The sequence below is a fragment of the Phoenix dactylifera genome, chromosome 5, assembly GCF_051530095.1.
Source record: "Phoenix dactylifera cultivar Ajwa chromosome 5, Ajwa_hap1_PhDact_Kaust_v1.1, whole genome shotgun sequence".
In the NCBI taxonomy this organism is placed as follows: domain Eukaryota; kingdom Viridiplantae; phylum Streptophyta; class Magnoliopsida; order Arecales; family Arecaceae; genus Phoenix; species Phoenix dactylifera.
Window position 1 is genome coordinate 26,545,736 of NC_143194.1, and position 20,324 is coordinate 26,566,059.

The 20,324-nt window shown below is 39.2% G+C and overlaps 2 protein-coding genes across 2 annotated transcripts; one reads left to right on the forward strand and one right to left on the reverse strand.

Annotated features, from left to right (window-relative positions):
• The first annotated feature begins 727 nt into the window (after positions 1–727).
• LOC120111769 (beta-glucosidase 1-like) lies at positions 728–6,187 on the forward strand. Its single transcript, XM_039129666.3, has 11 exons — positions 728–999; positions 1,121–1,179; positions 2,162–2,237; positions 2,353–2,424; positions 2,518–2,605; positions 3,213–3,456; positions 4,036–4,151; positions 4,335–4,552; positions 4,652–4,683; positions 5,414–5,516; positions 5,592–6,187. Exons 1-11 carry the CDS (start codon positions 777–779, stop codon positions 5,873–5,875), a joined length of 1,515 nt encoding a protein of 504 aa, XP_038985594.3. The 5' UTR covers positions 728–776; the 3' UTR covers positions 5,876–6,187.
• Positions 6,188–8,828: 2,641 nt separating this feature from the next.
• Positions 8,829–11,321, reverse strand: LOC103722977 (heavy metal-associated isoprenylated plant protein 21-like). Its single transcript, XM_008813742.6, has 3 exons — positions 11,140–11,321; positions 10,880–10,955; positions 8,829–9,646 (listed from the first exon to the last, which is right to left on the reverse strand). Exons 1-3 carry the CDS (start codon positions 11,221–11,223, stop codon positions 9,354–9,356), a joined length of 453 nt encoding a protein of 150 aa, XP_008811964.4. The 5' UTR covers positions 11,224–11,321; the 3' UTR covers positions 8,829–9,353.
• Positions 11,322–20,324: the final 9,003 nt, after the last annotated feature.

Sequence of the window (20,324 nt, forward strand, 5' to 3'; positions counted from 1 at the left end):
GGGACTAGGGATAGAAGAAACTACAAGCCCAATGGTAGTTGGACATGGAGTCGCTGACGAAGAGGTTAGTTCGATCTTATCCAAAAGCTTGGAAATAGGTGATAGTGTTTATCGCAAGGCAAAAGGCTTTAAGGATCAAGAGTCAAGGATGACATTCTCCGAGAATGTTGTTCGCATAACAAGAAGTCAACCGAAAATATACTTGGTTAAACAAGTTGTACTTGAAATACGACACAAAGCGTTGCATGACCATGCGATGCCTTGCTTGTTCCAGCCACGTCAAGGAGGTCTCTCCATGCATATCTCATCTCTCAAGGAACTCACTTCACATGAAATCCCTTTGCTTGCTTGAACTTCCTAGTGATCAGAACCATCGAGACTTCCTTTCACATAAAAAATTTTGTGTGCCATCGAGACTCTTTTCCTAACTTCACTTTACGTCATACATGGTTACGAGAATATCACGAGGAATTTCCATCCCACTCGAATTCACCCATCACGTACCCCAGCAGACGTGGAGAGAATTTTAAGGAAACCAATAGCTAAAGCGTTGTCGCAGTGAAACACGATTTCTTCTCCGATTTCTTCTCCGGTCGCTAAGGTGGCTCTCCCGATTTTTGTGCGATCTTCCGTAGTTGGACTACTGGTCCAACTCTAAGTTGATGGGACCAACTCTAACTCTATAAAAACCCACCCCACCCCCATCCCCATCCCCCACCTCAACCCCCACCCCTCCATACCTAGTATTCCTTTCCTCCTCTCCTCAAGCTCTCGCCATGATGAGGTCTCTAGTGCTCCCTTTCTTCTTCTTCTTGTTTGCCTTTGGTTGTTCGGCCTACATCCCGCAGCCCGCTCTGAAGCATGCCCGCCCTCTAAGCCGCTCGAGCTTCCCGGAGGGCTTCGTGTTCGGGACGGCAGCGTCGGCGTACCAGGTGGAGGGTATGGCGCTGAAGGAAGGGCGTGGCCCATGCATCTGGGACACCTTCGTCAAGATCCCGGGTAATATATAAATAGATATAATCATCACACACTCCTTCAAGCCATTACATTGCCTTCCCTTATAGTTTTAGCCCTTTTTTTTTCTGAAGTTCTCTGACGTTTATATATGTACTCGTATCAGGTAATATTGCAGGCAACGCCACCGCCGACGTGACGGTGGACGAGTACCACCGCTACAAGGTAAGAATATTAGCTTTCTTGATCTGATGTTAGCTATATAGTACTAGCTTTGCTTGTTCTTTGTTCGGTGATAAGATGCAGACCGGTTAGTTCAACTAAAGACCGGTGGAGATGCATTCCCTTTTCTCATCTTCTTTTCCTTTTTGTTTTTCTTCTTTTTTAATGATACTTTTCTCATCTTTTTTCATACAAAAATGTTTGCATATAATTACACAGCAACCTTTTTAATCTAATGAATCAAAACCATTTTTAATCTATGAATGCATATTAGAGATATGTTGACAAACATTATGATTTGTGTGGATAAGGTCTATCTTAATAGCTGGATTGGGATATTATCGCCGGTTGTTATATTATTATAAATATCGAGATTAACTGGGAATTGGATGGCCAGAAACCTAACTAATAATTAATTTTATGGAGCTATCACCTGGGGATCAAAGAGCCAGGTCAAGCCCAACCCAAAATCCGCCCAGGTTACATGCTCGGGTCGGGTCAGATCAGGGCCGGTTGGATCCAGCTTCTTTTTACCTAAATAATAAGCTTAGCCAGTCGTTAGGCTTACAGTTTTCCAGGCCCGGGTGGCACCCAACAGACTCATGTCTGAGCCAAGCTCGTCTTGTCAGCGGCAGAAGAAGCTTTCTGTGGATTGAGATTCTAGAAGTTCTGAAATTTGAAGAGATATATAGGATGTCGATCTAACATAACAAATTTGTGTACGTACAACCATCATTCTTCATGTGACCTTGTTATATGGAGTCACAATTTTGTTAAGAGGGATAAAAGTCGAGTCACATAGACTGCTAAGTACATGACAATTATCCTGGAAGAGCGATTTAGGCTTGTTTTATAATTCACACAGGGAATCAATTTTGTTTGATTTCTTCGGCATTGTCTTTTATTCTTCTTCTTCTTCTTCTTCTTTCTGTTTTCAATTCCCAAGTAATATTTCAAATTCAAACAACTTGATTGTATGGTGCAGGAAGATGTGGACATCATGAAGAAGATGAATTTTGATGCTTACCGATTCTCAATCTCTTGGTCCCGAATTTTCCCAAGTTTGTGACACAATAATTTCTCATTATTTTCATACATAACTTCATTTTTCAAATAAAAAATAATGCTGCTGTTTCTAAAGAATTTCATCTGATGTATATGGTTCTACTTTTGTAGAGGGAACTGGAAAAGTTAACTGGAGAGGTGTATTCTATTACAACAGACTGATCAATTACATGTTAAAGCAAGGTAAACTCCTGCCTCAATCTAGAAGCCCACATTGAATCAATTCGTTAATTGTCTTGAAAGCTGTTTTAAGCTAATAAATTCTTTGCATATCAGGCATTACTCCGTATGCAAATCTCTACCACTATGATCTCCCACAAGCACTTCAAGATGAGTATCTTGGCTGGTTGAGCCCTAAGATAGTGTAAGTCTCCAGTGTTTCGTCGTCGGATTTATTTGTGGTTCCACTGAACCATATATGCAACTCGCATGCATGCACGCATATATGAAGAGATGCCTGTACCAAGTTATCATGTATGAGTAAGTAGTATACTGTTATACATATAAAAGATATGCCTATGGTAAACCCCAATCCAGTAACTAGTTCAAAAGTAACCATAAAAACAGAATACATCGGAATCTTCAAATCATTGCCTGTTGTTAGTTTTTGCACAGATCTAGATATTATTAACAATGCTGCAAGATTTTGACCGTTATGGTAGTCTTTGAATTCTAATAAAGGCATGTTTGGATAATTGAGCTGAAAATTTTATTATATTCATAAATTGCGCCGCTAGTACAATGGATCATAAGTTTTGAGATTTTTTTTCTACTGATGGGACTCAGGCCGGCCCATTAAGTGATTTCTGGATGCTTAGAATATAGGCCTAGCTCAGCCTGTAATCTTATGATTTTGCTGATTATGCTCATGCAATCTATGAGTCTAATAGAATTTTTAGCCTGATCATTCAAGAAGCCCCAAATCTGTTGAGATTGGTTTATAATTCTGATCGATCATTTATATCATGCAGGGAGGCATATGCGAACTTTGCTGATTTCTGTTTCAAGATGTTTGGGGATAGAGTGAAAAACTGGTTCACGTTCAATGAGCCCAGGGTGGTGGCAGCTCTTGGGTACGATGATGGCACTCATGCCCCTGGAAGGTGCACCAACTGTTCAGCCGGAGGGAACTCCGCTACGGAGCCTTACATTGTGGCCCATCATCTAATATTATCTCATGCCGCTGCAGTGAAGAGATATCGTGAGAAATATCAGGTAAATGGTCCAAATATCATATATGCTATCGGAGTGAAAACATTTTTTTCTGTGCACATAGAATCATAAATAATGCATGCCCATTGATGTAAGCAATATCATTAAAAAAAATAATAAAATCGATGTCTTTCAAACGCTACCTAAGCATGCCTGGATCTCTTAGTTCAGAGTTATTTATGTTTGCTAGTTCTAATTTAATCATTTTAAATGAATTAGAATTGGTAGGACTACCATTGAGACTTTGGAGAATCCCCCTTTCTTATTTCATAATATAATCATACTGAAAGTTTGTTTGACAAGAATAAGATTTATCAGGGACACATTGCTTGAATTTGTCAGCAGATACAGAAACATCTTAGGATCAAGAGAAAGATGAAATTTTACAATTCGAACAAAATTTAGTTCGATAAAAAAAATCAGCATGTAATTCTGCATTCAGAAAATTCATATGTGATTTTTATTTCAGTAAATTTATCTTATTAGTTCTTTTATGCTGACTGGTAAACTACTGGTCACTTGGCATGTTAGCTACAATTGATTACTTACTGATACATTTTTTTATTATATTAATATTTACAGGCCCATCAGAAAGGCAAGATAGGAATACTCTGTGACTTTGTTTGGTATGAACCTCTTACCAACTCGATCAGGGACCAGGAGGCAGCTCAGAGAGCTCGAGACTTCCATATTGGATGGTAACACCAAGGCTGAGTTTAGATAGTGAGAAGAAAAAGTAAAAGATATAAGACTTATGAGCTAATAAATTTTAATGAAATCTGATCATTCTGGTGACAGGTTCCTGCACCCTATAAAAAAGTAAAAGATACAAGACTTATGAGCTAATAAATTTTAATGAAATCTGATCATTCTGGTGACAGGTTCCTGCACCCTATAATATATGGCGAGTATCCGAAAACGATGCAAGAGATTGTCAAAGAGAGGCTTCCTAAGTTCACCCGCGAAGAAGTTGAGATGGTAAAAGGTTCGATAGACTACGTTGGGATTAACCAATATACATCGTACTACATGGAGGACCAGCCAACGTACTCGCAGACACCAGTTAGCTACTCTGCAGACTGGCATACTCAATTTGCTTGTGAGATCCTTTAAACTCTTCATATTGTAATAAAAAATTACGTAGTGAAATTTTATCTGTTTCTAAACAACAGTTTTTCTTGCTCTCCGATAAATGCAGACGATCGTGATGGTGTGCCAATTGGACCGCGAGTAAGTGTTTATTTAATTTATTTATTGTAGGATTAGAATAATCAGTAAGTTGTTATTTCAGCAAAAGTTGTTATAACTTTATCACATTTATAGTATATTAAATAAATAAAATTAATAAAAAGAATTTTAAGTAATATGTACTTATCTAGTAATACATTTATGATTGAAATATGTTTTCAATTGCTTGCACGCGTTGCTTATATTGTACTTATCTAGAAATAGAATTTTATGTTCGCCATCGAGGTTCTAATTTTGGGTTTAGGATAGAAATTAAGGAAATGTTTCGTATCGTTGTTCAACCTAATTTCGTCCCATCACTCCATTTGTTTGTTGTATCTAGAAAATATCAATCATTTTAATGTGGATTTTTTTGTATAAAAAACAAGGTTAGAGTTTAGGATCTTGGTCCTTGGATGTTAGTTTAATGGGCCACCCTCGTCATCCACCACCTCTTTTTTTTCCTGCATCTTAAAGCACCACTCTCCCCATTTTCATTATTTGCTTTTTGTTATTGATTTTTTCCTGATCTTTGGGCTAATATAACTGGATTATATCCAAATTAACCTTGGTTTTATCAGACCATACTATCTCAATTTAATGGTGTAAGGACACAAGCTTAAATCTTTGCTTTGATAATATTGTCTTAAAATGGTTCTCCACTGAGCATTACTTTGAATTGATATGGCCCAGTCGTAGAGAGTTGATTTTGGACTGTTTTTCATGCATGCAGGCACACTCTGAATGGCTTTACATCGCACCATGGGGAATGTACAAGGCTGTGACTTATGTTAAGGAGACTTACGGCAATCCAACCGTCATACTAGCCGAAAATGGTATGAGAGATACATCAGACCATCCTCTTCGATCCATAATTACAAGTTCTAATACCGTCATGATACTGATCGCAGGAATGGACCAGCCCGGCAACGTAACTCTTCCTGGGGCCTTGCGCGACACTCAGAGGGTCAATTATTACAAGAGCTACATAACCGAGCTCAAGAAGGCGATCGACGATGGGGCCAATGTGATGGGCTATTTTGCTTGGTCTCTGCTCGATAATTTTGAGTGGAAGTTGGGATACACGTCGAGGTTTGGCCTCGTCTATGTGGACTACAGCACGCTTAAGCGGTACCCGAAGAATTCAGCATATTGGTTCAGGAACATGCTCGAGTTAAGGGAAAGGAGGAACTGATCTTATAGTCAGCGTCAGGACCTGCAGGATTTATATAGTTTGCAACTTGGTATAGCAATAGGGAAAGGAATAACTGATCTTATAGTCAGCGTTAGGGCCTGCAGGATTTATAGTTTGCAACTCAGTATAGCAATAGCAAGCTGCTCAAAAAGCTAATGCTATTTAGTGTTTTAGCAGAGAGAGTTTGAATGTCTTTAATTACTTGTGCAATCTTGATTGCAGTATGTTTTAGACACGACTATTAGTTTGCTGTGGCTGCTATACGTTGTTACTGCTTTTATATGTCCTTTTCTCTCTCTTAAGCGCGCGCACACCAAACAGCTGGCCCAGGCCCGCAAGACTCATTTCTTAACCAGGCCCGGGAATTATAGGTTGGGCCGATTAATCTGGCTCCTCTACAACACCACTAGTGCCAAAGAGGAGCTGCCCATAGCACTTCAAAACTTGTTATATTTTGACTTTTTTTGATATATTTATGCTAGAAATATATGAGTCATCCGTTATTGTAAAAATTTTAACCTAAAGATCGTTGATCCAACTCCCAGATGGTGAATAAACTCTGGTTCGGGCCAGGCTCACCCAACTCAAAATCTATTTTGAGCTGTGAGATGAGTTGCGTCAACAAAATATTTAATTGATGGTAATTCCAACTTTGATGTCATGAAAATAAAGCAAACTGGATTAAAAATAAAGACATTATCACCTAAAACTACCTTACACCTAGGTTGGCAATGGAACTAGATTGGGCTTGCTTTTTCTTATTTATTGTTTTGCCTAGAGAAATAGAGACTCTTGCGTTTTGATCTATGGTCATTAGCCGTATGTAGAGTTGTGGCATGTGGTCTTTTTTTCCTCGTCTCTTGCTGTCACTCTCACAATCGAGCTTCATTTTTCTTTTTATTTTTCATTCTTTCCTTCTCTATCAAAAAAACAGTCTGCAAATATAGATATCTCCCTTTTATCCTCTCTCTCTCTCTCATCAAAAAAAAAAAAGAAAAGAAAAAAAGAAGGAAAGAAAGAAAGCAAAGGCAAGATAATTTCCATGAGAATTTGCAAATGCACTACAAATTCAAAATTTAATCTTGGAACATATTGCATTGGCATCGCCAATAGGCACCATACATCCAAAATTGTTATCAATCATAGTTATATAACCTAAATGCCCCGCACTTAGAAAAGGATTTTGCTGCAAATCTTTTTCTTCCGAAGAAAAGTTTGAATGCTACTAATCCAACGCTCTCTAAAGACTGATCATCTATTTGCAATCGGACAGCAATCTTACTTTCATCAGAATCTTATTTAGTTATCAATCCCGCCTTCACCTAAAAGTTGCCTGCTGGATGTCAGTGATTCCTGACACGATCGACCTTTCCTCTACGAGTCTAAGTGAAGAAGGCAATCAAACCTATCCGTCCTTCCCAACTCAATACATAGCTTAATATTTTTTCTCACCCATCTTCACCTAATAGTGCTACAAGTCTATTATTTAGATTATATTATTAAATAAGAAAGAAATATATCGTTTCAAATTCCGCATATCATACTTTATGATTAAAATATTCTTAGTACCTCTCTTAATAATCATCTACGAAAATTTGTTGAAGAAGTTATATATATAATCACCTAAATTTATTTCTCTGTCTTCATCCTTATTTGCATGATTATCGTAGAAATCCCATATTATTTAGATTTTATTTTTTAAAATAAAAATCTATGTCTTATCTACGTCTCCAATCTTTTAATGTTTTTCAATAGACCTATGCAGGCTTATATATAGTTCCGAATAACATCTTTTAACTAATTATTCAGTATACAACGTATATAAACTAAAGGATACTGTAACATGAGCCTATTCGGAAACTATGGACCGGTGGTTGTTACGGCACCAATCCCCAGCTCCGAAGGTTAAGTGGTGTTTGGAAGCAGCACAGCATATATTATCTCCAAAATCTGGCAAGAAACTCAAATAGAGCTATATCTTTCTGATTGGTGGGGTTCTTGTTTCAGCACTAAAATCCAGCAGGAAGACTTCTAAATCTCCTCAATCCATGACCAAAGCTGCTACAATTATCATCCACCTCATTACACAACCAATAATTGATCCAACTTTTTTTCTGCTTTATCAAATCTTCCATCATTACGGCGGCACTCTTAACAATCTTTCATTATTTTTAGCAGCGCTGCTGGTGAGCAGAAAGCCGTGGAAGGGCAGCAAGCATCTTTTTTTTTCTTTCTTTTGAGTGACACAGGAGGTAACAAATACTACCCTCTGTTTATTGAAGGCTGAAAGAGTTACAGAAGAAGGTTGAAAGAAAAAAAGAGTGGGAAGAAAGCAAAAGAACATAGTATAGACGGAGAGTGGAGAAGAGAAGGGCAGGAAACTTCATCTTGATCTTTCTGCTGCTGACAAAGTTTGAGCACTTGATGCTGCTGCAGGTGTTCAGGTCCAAAGTCGATCGCTTTTAAGGTCCATCTCCTATTCATCTGCACTCTGTTATCCCCCCCTAGCGGCGCTGCCTGACATAAATGGCTTGAGCATTGCCAAAATTATTGAACTTCTAGTAGGCTTCTGCGAAGGTTTCACGGCGTGTTGGCGTCTTATCAGTACCTGGAGCTAAATTGAGCTACAATTTGTGGCAATATTTTTATATTTCTTTACTTTTCATCATGCTGGGTGCTGTAGGTAGGACCATTGAGACAATAGATTAGAATAATTAGGCTTTAGATACAACCATTTGGAAATATCCACACACACACACACACACACAAAAAAGTTTAAATTACAGGATTTAGCTACACAAGTAGTTTGGTCTTGCTATGCAAATCCAGTAGCCTGAAACAACAATGACGACTAAAAATTAATCCTCTTTTAGGGCCATCATTGCTCTTTTCCTTTCATTCTTAATATGGGTTTTATATAATCTGTAAGGTAATGGTTGGTTTTATATAATCGGTAAGGTAATGATTGTAACAACCCAAGACCACATGGGCTCTCATGTAATCCCCTTATTTAAGCCTTGACCTTCCATATAGGTTATACGCCAAATCTGTTCTGATACCATTTGTAACAATCTAGAACTTCAACCAAAATGTCTAACCGAAAGATATTATTTGAGTTTCTTGATCCTGTATAAATACCTAATATCTACCTAACGAAGAACCGATATGGGACTACATATACGCTCGCAGAGGTCCTCATAATGATCATCTTAAAGACTACAGCAAAACATCCAATTAGCAACACTTCAAATCATTCACATGCCTATCCATGCAAGAAACAAATGAACCACACTCCGGCAGCGAATAAAAGCTTTTCACTTCGAAGAAACGAGCAAAATATACACCGAAAATCCCTGCATTAAGAACTAATAGCTTCTCCCTTTCTACCATAACACGCACCATTCATCACAAAACCTCTCCATCACCCCCAGATGACCTAAAAAACAAGTTCAAAAAAGACCACGCCTACTATTTTCCCTCACATAATAGAGCAGGCGTTTGGGTTGTCATCGCTGAAGAGTGATGAGAACTGCTCCTCAGGTGCACCGGGGCTCGGCACGGCTTGGTCCACATTGCGGACAAACCCGGAGGGGGCCCTCTTGTCGTACGCCTGAGCTGCGTAAGGGTAGTAGACCAGATTGTAAGGGACGTAAGGCCAGAATTCCACCCTCTTCCCGGTGCTCTTCACCTTGTTCAGGACCTTCTTTGGCTCCACATGGCCGGTCACGGTCACCCTGCTCTGCTTTCGGTTCACATCAACCATTGTCACACCTGAGACGATGCCAGATTCAGAAGATGAACTCAAAGCATTTGGACCACCGAGCGTGTTGCTCGGGTGGTGGATAATCTCACCTTTTGTAGGCGAGAGGTTGAGGTTCGATTCTATAAGGTGTCCTTCCTCGTTTTGACCCCTGTTAGCTCTGTGTCCTCCCGGACCAGCCAGCTCGGTTTGCATGAGAGCCCCTTTTTTGGGGGAAAAAACAAAGAAAAAAATGGCCTTTGGCCTTGAGCATCTCCATATCTTGAACTGGAAGGAGCTACGTCAAATTGGACCGACACAATCAAAATCTCAGTGTGGTTTCTAGCTGGGGCATGTGGGTCTACAAAAACTCTGGACCTTGGTATGAATAGAATGCAACTTATGGATTTTATCCTAGCCTTAAAGGAGGAAAAAAAAAAAAAGAAAGAAAGGAAAAAGGACAATTAATCTATAATTAAACGGTTTGAAGATAGATTGAATTATTTTTGCAACTGGTAATGCCCATAATCTTTTTTTTTTAATATATCATGGAAAAGGAACAATTCAATGTTTGTAATAGATAGGCGGGCCTTCTTTTGAAAAGCTTCCTTCTGATTCCTAAGCATAAAGAATCACAATCTTTTGTCCTTGAAAAGAAAAGTAAAATTTTCTATTAATATAATTTAATGAGAAACTCTTGAGTCAATCCGGTTGGTTTCAGTTGACAACTCAAAAACAAAAGGAAGAAGACAGATAAATAACGACAGATAGGCCCAAAAAACCGTAAAGGGAAGAAATTATGAGCAAGTTTTTGACTTTCTCGCGTTATGTGGAAAGAAAATAATAAAAGCTCGAACAATATATATATATATATATATATATATATATATATATATATATATATATATATAATCTTTGTTTACTCGAAAGGAAAGCTTTTTCGCAAAATATTAACCAAGTGATCGTTCTGCAGGATGCTAACCAAGCAATCGTCCTCCTCCTTCTTCTTGCTCAAAAACAAAAAAAAGCAAAAAAAAATATCCTCCTTCTTCTTCTTGCTCGCATTGTATTCCATCTGTCAATGAACTGAATGGAATCCGTATGGTCTCCGAGTTATCTTTTCCTTTGAGTCGCTAGATAAGAGGAGTTGGCACCACTAAACACATCTATTTAACTTTTATTACCATCCGCATTTCTTTTATATAGAGCTCAAATTCGATGACAAAAAAAAAGGGGAACTGGGAAAGGGAGAGAGCTTTCTATACCTTTTAATGAGGAAACAGCATGCTTCACTCTCCTTTCACAGCCATCACAATCCATTTTCACCTTCAGCTCCACAGTCTGATCAATATTACAAGACATTGAAAAATTAATGTGTTTTTTTTCTATTGAATGGAAGAGCTAAAACAATAGAATATTTACTTTGGAAAAAAAAAAAAAAAGATGAACTAAATTCAAATAGAGGGATGAATATAAACAGAAAAGAGAATGAAGGACAAAATTTTGTATTCCTGGCGTTCTTCACCTGCAGAGGCTTTCTTTTCTTTCTCAGTGATCTCCTTGTTTCAGTAACACTGCAAAAGTTGGAGAGGTAGTCCAGTGCACCCATTTCCTTCTCCCACGGAGAGAGAGAGAGAGAGAGAGAGGGAGAGAGGGAGGGAGGGAGAGGATGTGATGGAGGTGAGTAAAATAAAATATACAGAAATGATGAGACTAGAGCTTGGAGAGATGCGGCAAGATCGCTTTTTGCACCTCTTTTTTTTTTACTTTTTCTGAATGAAAGGTTGCTTTTCTATTTAGCTCAGTATTAAAACATCTAAAAGACAAAGTACCAACAAGGTATGTGTCAACTACATACAAAATCATTTGGAGTATCAACCATGGAAGCGCGAACTAGCCAATGGATGGAAGTAATGCATCCAATGAGATGCCGCAATCACGAGCTGAACGAACGCGTTGTGGTTGTGGTTGTGGCTCTATTTCTACAACTCTACTGTGAAAATAACTATATAAAATATACCGATTTCAGGAGGCAGTTAGAGTGACTTGCACAGACTACCAGATCTGGCTGACAAAAAATGTTCAAATCTTTGGCGAGCACAGTATGTCGCCGAGGCTCGTGGTGGAGAGCGCGCAAGCGCAGGCGGCGGAAATCAATCACATCACACCTGTCGAAGAGACTTTGACAATTCGGGACATTTGGAGTTCCCACTCTGCTCCGGCAGCACCGCGTACGGTGTTTTTCACCTGGGAGCCTCCACCACCAAACTTTCTCAAGGTCAACTTCGATGGGTCTGTCTTGGACGGAGGTACGAGAAGAGGCGCAGGTTTTGTTATTCAGAACCCGTACACCAAAGTGATGGTTGTCAGCTATTCGATATCTCGGTTCTCGGTACGGAACTGAGGGCTACTTGGGCGGGCCTTCATCATGCCCGGCATGATTTATGAGCCAGCTCTATTATTCTGGAGGATAACTCGGCCACGGTTATCAGTTGGATCTAAGGGGGGCCAAGGGGCAACGACTGTGACCACCCATTGCTCCGAGACATCTAGGCGATGCTGAGGGATGAAGGGGCCTTTCAAGCCAAATATGTTTTCCGAAAAGCCAATGAGGCTGCAGATTGGGTGACCGCTTATGTGGCCAGTCATTCCGGTAGTACCTTATGGGCTGGGGATGGGGAGTTGCCCTGGGCACTTCAAGACATTTTATTTTCTAACTTTTTGGGTGCATCCATACTCGTCAGATATAATCTATTCGCTTCAGCCCAAAAAAAAAAAAACGGTTTAGGAGCTCAAGATCGTAATCGTCAGATGGGTACTTAGCTCGGTGTTAGAGCATTTGATTGCAGATCAAGAGCTCAAAATCGTAACCTTAATTTGGGTAGTATAAAGGCTCTTTTTATTTGTCTGACTTGCAGTCGCAATGGCAGCCATAGACCATATGGCGATCAAGAAGATGGCACAGGTACTGTTGGGATGCAGCTGATCATACCTTCCTTTTCATCTGGGGCAACCAAATCATACTTTTCATTAGAGTTTTCTAATATAAACTTTTAAGAGTATTTTAAGAACTAGTGACTTCTTTTTGTGCTTTTCACTCTGCTCCTTTTTGTGACTCCTTTTCTCAATTATAGGTTTTTGCCGTGCTCGGAAAAATGACTTATTTTTGTGATTTTTTTTGGTAGAGACTTCTTTTTGTGATTTTAACTCTACTCTATTTTTCTCAAATATAGGTTTTTGTTGTGCTCTAAGAAATGACTTCTTGCTAACATCATTATCTAGTTCATAGATTGCAGTAACCCAAAATCTCACCTAAAAAGATTAGCTGAAAAATATTATTTAGATTCATTGGCTCTATGTAACTACCTAAAATTTACGGTTTATGTCTTGGCATTCTCATCAGACTAAATATCAAAATCCATTTAAATCCAATTATGAATATTACACATCCAATCACAAACACCACGACCAGCTCATGGTTAGTCCAAATAAGCCCACCTATAGTATCTTTTCGTCAACATGAACTAGAGATCAAATTCATTCTGATGCCATTTACAATAATTCTAAAAACATTCTTGCCCCACTACAAGAAGGAGAGAACTAATTTTGGTGGTATCTCCTATACAGGGAGGAAAGTTAGCAAAAATATAAGCTGGAATGATGTAAAAGTCTCAAATGCTTGCAGGAATCCAAATTAAGATTTCACAATTCGGTTGCTTAAGGTTAGTGAAAATTATTTTTTATATAGTTTCAATATTCTAAAAGTAGTTGAGGAACATCCTCCTCTTGCAATCTCTAACACTTCCAGCTTTTTCCTCTTTCCTCAGTGAGACCCACCACGCAAAATATATTGCTAGATAGTTTGATCAGGCTTCCAACAGACCCTAAGATCTCTGTCATCTAAGGAACAATCATGACTAAGCCCACTCCGAAATCCATTGTGAAGAAATGTGCGGCATGTGTTTAGTCTCACATCGATTATTCACCAAGGAGATTTTGGATACTTATACGGAACTAATTAAGGAATCTAAAAAAAAAATTCCGGCTAGCCTTTTTAGATGAGGTCTTAAGTTATGACAAATGGTGTCAAAGTGAACCGGCCCATAGCCTATGTAGACTAAGAGACACTACAGCACGGGTTCATGGAGGTTGACTATTAGCCAATCGTGGTGCTTGTTATCAGATTTGAACCCTTAACCTGACGAGGATGCCAGAGCCTGAACGGGGAGAATATGTGAGGACTCGTGCGAGCCTGTATTTAGTCCCACATCAGTTATTCGCTGAAAAGATCTTGGATACGTATTCATGATTAAAGAATCCAAAAAATATCTTTTGGTTAGTCTTTTTAGATGAGGTCCTAAGTTGTGACATCCATGGATATTCCCACGAACCAAGTGAAAGCTTTATGTGGCTATCAAGTTGGGACCGGATCCCACATATGGCAGCTACCTCAAGAGAATTCAGTGCACCAACCATACGCACCAAAAATTTCCATTTCTCATTAGTGTGTGGATTTGTTTTAGAAACATGGGCATGAACCATGCACCGGCTGTACAAATGGGTGTTGGTTCCTATCCGGTCAATATAATTGGTATGTTAATACGTGTGTTATTTGGAAATGTGATGGAGCCGCCATGGCTAGCTATATTAAGTGGCTTATGTCTTTGGTAGATGTTAAGTGGTTTATAATTCACTGAGAAAAAGCCACATATGGCCTCGGTTGAGCACGAAAAAGTTCATAAAGCTAGTTCTATTTGTTTAATATTTTCCTTTGGCAACAATTTTTCTTTAATTATTACTAGATTTGGCCTATAACTAAAGCTCCCAGGGTTGGTACTCTAACCCCATCTCCTAGCTGCTCTCCATTTCAGCAATAAAAAAGAAAAAAAAAAAAAAAAAGACCTGCGAAGATGCAAGTCGGCTCAGCCCACCTAAATTCATCAAACTTCAAATATTTGAAATAGGATTCATCGAACTGTAATATCAGCAAATACTATATATGTTTTCTTTTTGATTTATACAGAATCAACAAATAATCTATGTATGATATGAAAACCATGTTTTTTTTATGAAAAAGGAGAAATAAAATATTCTACCGATTTGTCAATTTATCATTCCATGCATAACCATCTATCTAACCTTTCCTCCATTTGAATTAGTTGCAACAATCGTATGTTCTGGGCATAGTCTTCAAAACACTCCTGATGCATTGAGGTCAGAGCCTTCGAATACTCCTTTCACTGCCTGGTTTATGATTTACATAAATTGACACACATCAAATGATTTAAAAATCTAATTCCTAAATCACTGAACTCCGCATATTACATTGCTTGAAAAGATCATAGTCATCTGCAATACCCTCCTTGGGTACGTAAAGCAGCAAAGTGCATGCCCTTGCGAGACACGATTGTAGATAAACTTGTCTTCATGTACATGAGTTGAACTGGATCAAACAATAGCTGGAATATGTGTGCCATCTAGCGAGAATAAAGTGAAACATCGCCATTCTTTGGAACGTATATAGCCTTCTCCATTCTACGTTTTTTAGCTTAAAGGAGGTAATTAAGCCCACATGAGGTGACCAAAGTAATAGCAAATAAACAAAACGACGCGGCCGTCCTCGCTCGTAGGATGTTGGGGAACGTTGATACTTCCCATATCTCAGAGAATCATCAAAGCAAGCCAAAATCCGTGATCCTGCTAATTACTGCAACCACCCCAGTGGCTACAACCATAGTAATAACGACCACCATTTTAGATCCTCTTAGCCCACAATTTCAGTTGGCGCAACCTTGCAATGTAATAGGATCACGTTTAAGCACATTTGAGGCAATTGAGTCATACCTTATTTATTTTCGATAGTTACTTATCTTATTTTGGTGGTATTCGTTGGCTCAAACCAGCAAGGTTCATGTAGAAAAGAATTAAATGATCATATAGATCTTGAGCCATGAAATATTCTATCAAGGTCCAAAAAAAATAAAAGAAAAGAAAATTTCTTCCAACGAAGTTCACATTCACTTATCATAACAAATATGGTGGAGATGGCATTAGCCTATCCGGCTTTTGCTAGCAGAAACATGCATGATCATACTAGCTCCTATGCAACATCTTTGGCAACTCCCTAAGACCAAAAAGCACAAGGAGGTTAATTGGGCAATCACATGATTCTCCTCATCCACTAGAACAAACTCCAGTAATGTGTGGGCATGAGTTTAAATCCCAAATTTGCCCAGTGTTTTTTTTTTTTTTTTTTTTGAAAGAACTAGTGTTACATTTCATATCCCAAAGTGCAAAAGAAGAGTGGCTCTTAAATCAAGCCTGAGCCCACCAATTAAGCATGGCAATTGCCACCAAATTTTATACATTCGGAGAAAATAGAAGAGAAGGAAAATGTACAAAAGAGAGAAACAAACAAGAGGCGGCCACTGTAGGTTGCAGAAGTTGAAAGAGTCATTGAAGCTTCTGGGACATCAAGCTGAAAGCACTTGATGTGGATGACACTTCAGGGTAGAAAACAAAGAACAAATCCCAAGCAAAAATGGAGTCCAACAAGCCCCATAAGATCAAACATCACCAGTGACAGAGACTCGACGAAGGCTGTAAGGAGGAGAGAGAGAGATTGAAGGAGGTGCATGACTGTTCTTAGTTGACGGAGGAATTTGTTTGATTAACTATATTGATGAATAAGATCGCATCCTGATGAAATTCTCATAACATCTTTCTGCATAAAATGGCGTTCCCAGAGCCAAAGAACTTTCGGATACCAAACTTACGGCCGTCACTCTTCTCGTGCAACATGCAGCTTTGGAGCCCCTTCGGAGACTGACCAGACCGATCTCTCTCTCTCTCTCTCTCTCTCTCTCTCTCTCTCTCCCTCCGGGGTTTGGTGACGAGGGACGGAGTTGAGTCACAACAAAATTGGTCAAAGTTTCCCAGAGAGAGATTATTTTGACGGTCGTGAGGACCAGCCCACACACAGTGGACTAATGGGCCAAGCCCAACGTGGCTGGCCCATCTAAAAATCCAAGTAGCCTTTCGGGAAGAAGATGGAGGCGGTAATCGCCAGCTGTCCGGCGGTTACAACTGCCTGACAACCACGATCACCACCCCTCTTCTCCCTTCCCACCGAGTGCCATAAGAACCAGGGGCTCTTCTCACGGACGTTTCATTCCTCACCTCTCACTGCCCCTCACTCCTTTTTTCTCCTGCTACAAGGAACGGAAGAGTAGAGATCTGAGCCGCCGGAGGGAACATCATAGAGTTGTCCCAGAGCTAGGTAAGTCCCTGACTTCTTCTTCCCTGGTATTATGCAAGTAGATCTAGCTTAATCATGAAACAACAAGACAGAGAGAAAAAGAAATAGAAGGGATCAAGACAGGAAAAGGAAAGAATGAAAACAAAAGAAAAAAAAAGAATAGGAAGAATAAAAATAAGAAGAAGAAGAAGAAGAAGAGGGAAGGAAGGGGAAGAGTTTACCTGGCATACTCAGCCGCAGCCGTCGACGGCCAGAGGCTCTTCCTCCCCTCTTTTGGTCGCAGCGAGCTCGGCCGCTGCCATGGCTGCATCGATGGCCACGGCCGTGGGTCACTTCCCCTACCCCAATGGGAACGAGGGAGGAGCCCCCGGCTCCAACTGCAGGCTCCATCGGCCCTCGGTCGGAACTGCGGCGGGCCGGAGGCCCCTTCCTTTCGAGAGGGTGGTCTCGACACCCCATTTCCACCAAGGAACAGAAGGGAGCCGGCCGCCGCGGGCGCGGCCATGGGTTCGACCGTGGGCGCCGCCGGTCGCGGTCGACCTCTTCCGTGAGGGGGAGCCGCCCTCCTCCTTTCTCAAGAGAAGAAGGATGATGAAGAAGGGGGGGATCGGCTGCTACAGGCCGAGTAGCGAGCGATGTTGGCCGACCGCCGGCACCGTCGACCTCGGACCCGGCTCCTCCCGAGTACTCCATGAGCCGCCTCGCTTCAAGTGAGGAGGAGAAGAGGAGGGGGAGGAGATCGGAGGAGAAGAAAGAAGGGGAAGAGAAGAAGAAAAGAAAGAAGAGGGAGGAAGCTTCGGGAACGGAGAAGAGAAGAAAAAGAAAGAAAAAGAAAAAGAAAAGAAAAAAAAGAAAAGAAAAAGAAAAGAAAAGAAGGAAAGAAGGAAAAGAAAAGAAGAAAGAAAAATAAATAAAAAAATGGCTGTGGGCCGAAATGGGCCTGATTCCGGAGTGGGCTTCAAATAAACTTGGCTTTAGAAGCCTGAAGCCGGGCTGGGCCCTGATTCAAGCCTAGTGTTTTTAAAACCAAAACTAACTGGGCTTGAAGAGCTCAAATTTTAATATAGGGAAAAATTGAATATAGTTTGAGACTAGGCTCCCTTTAAATTAATTAGAACTGATAAGGTTTAATTATAAATTAACTAATTGTGTTTTTGGGCCTGAATACAAATGGGCCCAGTAAGTGAATCAGGCCAAGGGCCTGATCCAGAACCCAATTAAACATCGGGCCTGAATGCAAATGGGCCCAGACCTGAACCAGAGGGCAATTTGGTCTAAACCAGAAGTGGAATTAGCTCAGACCTGAACCAGAAGCTGAATCAGACCTGAGCCAGAAATTAAATCAAACCCGAACTAGGAAGTAAATAAGACCAGAACTAGAAATTGAATTGGACCATGGGCCTGAACCAGAAATTGAATTAGGCTATGGACCCGAAATTATAATTGAGTCCTAAGGATGGCTGTAAATGACTTTAAGATTATAAATAAATAGAAATTAAATGTGCAAGTGACATGTAATTTAATGATCTTGCTAGGTATTGGAGAATTGGCATTTGGTGAGCAAATTAAGGTAAGTAACCTGCCTTAATCTTATTATGGATCATGTATCACGTTTTATAAGATGAAAAAGTATTATTTATGCAATTGGAATTATGTATAAGAATTGTGGAAAAAGTACCTGATATAATCTTATGTTTTATCAAATACTTGTGATTACTTGATTATGAATTTGTATATGATTATTTATGTTTTCACAAAATTAAGATCAAGCATGTGTTAGCAAATGATTACATGATTTTGGATACATAGCATCCATCATTATTATTATTATTATATTATGTACACATGATTATGATGATGTAGAAAGATGCATGGAAAAAATAAAGTTTTCAGCATAATCATGAGTTTGATTTAGCATGATGCCATTATTCACTTTCCAATGTTTCTATGAAATGAGATTTATGAAAAGCATGATATGTTTTAAGAACTCTCAGATCGCTATGTATGACCCCCGCCAGTGGGTAACAGTAACTAGGCATATGACCCCCGCCAGTGGGTAAAAGTAACTTGGCTTTACGACCCCCGCCAGTGGGTAATAGTAACTGGAAGATGACCCTGCAGTGGTAAAGGCCTTGCCGTGGAAATAAGAGCGGCCATAGCTACACTACCATCTGAGAGTATGAATTTCAAAGTATGGAATAATGGCAAAAGTTTTATGTTGCATAAATGGCAAAAGTTTTATGATGCATAATCATATTTATAAAGTTGACAGGCATAGTTTTATAACTAGTTTGATTATGGCAAAGATTTGATTATATGAAATGTTTACTTTATTACAAGCACAGATTTCAAAGCATGAATAATAATAGTACATATTTCAAAGCATGAATAATGATAAGTATGGATTTCAAAGCAAGAATAATGATGAGTACGGATTTTAAAGCAGGGAATAAAGACAAGTTTTAAGTCTGGTTCGATTATATGTTGTATAAAGTGTTTACTTTATTACAACCTTTAGTTTCTTAAAATAATGCACTAGTATGAAAAATATTATGCTCGATCTGATAAGATTATGCATTGTTACTTACTGAGCTTTATAGCTCACACCCATTTATTTATGTTCTTACAGATGAATAGGAGATGCTAGGAACAAGGAGCGTGACATGCCTCAGGGTTATGGGAATAATAAAATATTAAATGATGATATTATTTTTAGAAGCTATGTATGGATTTTAATACCTGAACATAGTTGTTTAGTAATTGAAGTTTTAAAGAGGCTGCGTGTTATTATATGCTTAACTTGGCAATAGCACGGCCGTGTCATGATCCGAATTCGGGGTGTGACAGTCGCCCTATATCTTCTATACTGTCTACGTCAGCAGACCTATTGGATGTCATAAGATTCAGGGTATTGTACTTCAGAGATACATATCACTCAGGGCAAGTAAGATCAATTAAATCTTTTATTAAAATTAAAAAAGAAAAAAAGCTCTAGTCGATACATGAGAATGCACAAATATAGAATCATTGAATAAGGCTAAGCATGACATGCAATGTGACGTATACTCAAGGCATGTATCCTCCGAAGCTTTTAAATCAAAAGAACAAAACAAAATGCTTTTGAGAGGAACTGCTGTAGCACGGCACGCTATGTGGAATAGTTTGATTGAGCTGTTCTACAAAAAAATAATTAAAATATATATATTTTTTATTAAAAAAATGAGCCATATAAAAAGGTTTTCTCTTGCTCAACAACTCTCACTCCCTCATTTTCTCTCTTTTTTCATACAACTTTCTTTTTCTCAAACCACTAAAATTTATCATTACTAAAGGAGAAGTATAAAACTTATCACTACTAAAGAATAAGCATAAGACTTATCACTACTTAAGAATAAGCATAAGATTTATCACTACTAAAGAATAAGTATAAGACTTATCACTACTAAAGAGTA

Bases quoted from the DNA above. Each gene is read 5' to 3' on its own strand.
- LOC120111769 (XM_039129666.3), top strand. From the start codon at position 777: ATGATGAGGTCTCTAGTGCTCCCTTTCTTCTTCTTCTTGTTTGCCTTT. The intron at 1,000-1,120 runs GTAATATATAAA...TACTCGTATCAG, and splicing joins CACCTTCGTCAAGATCCCGG to GTAATATTGCAGGCAACGCC. The intron at 4,152-4,334 runs GTAACACCAAGG...TTCTGGTGACAG, and splicing joins CGAGACTTCCATATTGGATG to GTTCCTGCACCCTATAATAT.
- LOC103722977 (XM_008813742.6), bottom strand. From the start codon at position 11,223: ATGGGTGCACTGGACTACCTCTCCAACTTTTGCAGTGTTACTGAAACA. The intron at 10,956-11,139 runs GTGAAGAACGCC...AATATTGATCAG, and splicing joins AGAAAAGAAAGCCTCTGCAG to ACTGTGGAGCTGAAGGTGAA. The intron at 9,647-10,879 runs GTATAGAAAGCT...GCATCGTCTCAG, and splicing joins TGCTGTTTCCTCATTAAAAG to GTGTGACAATGGTTGATGTG.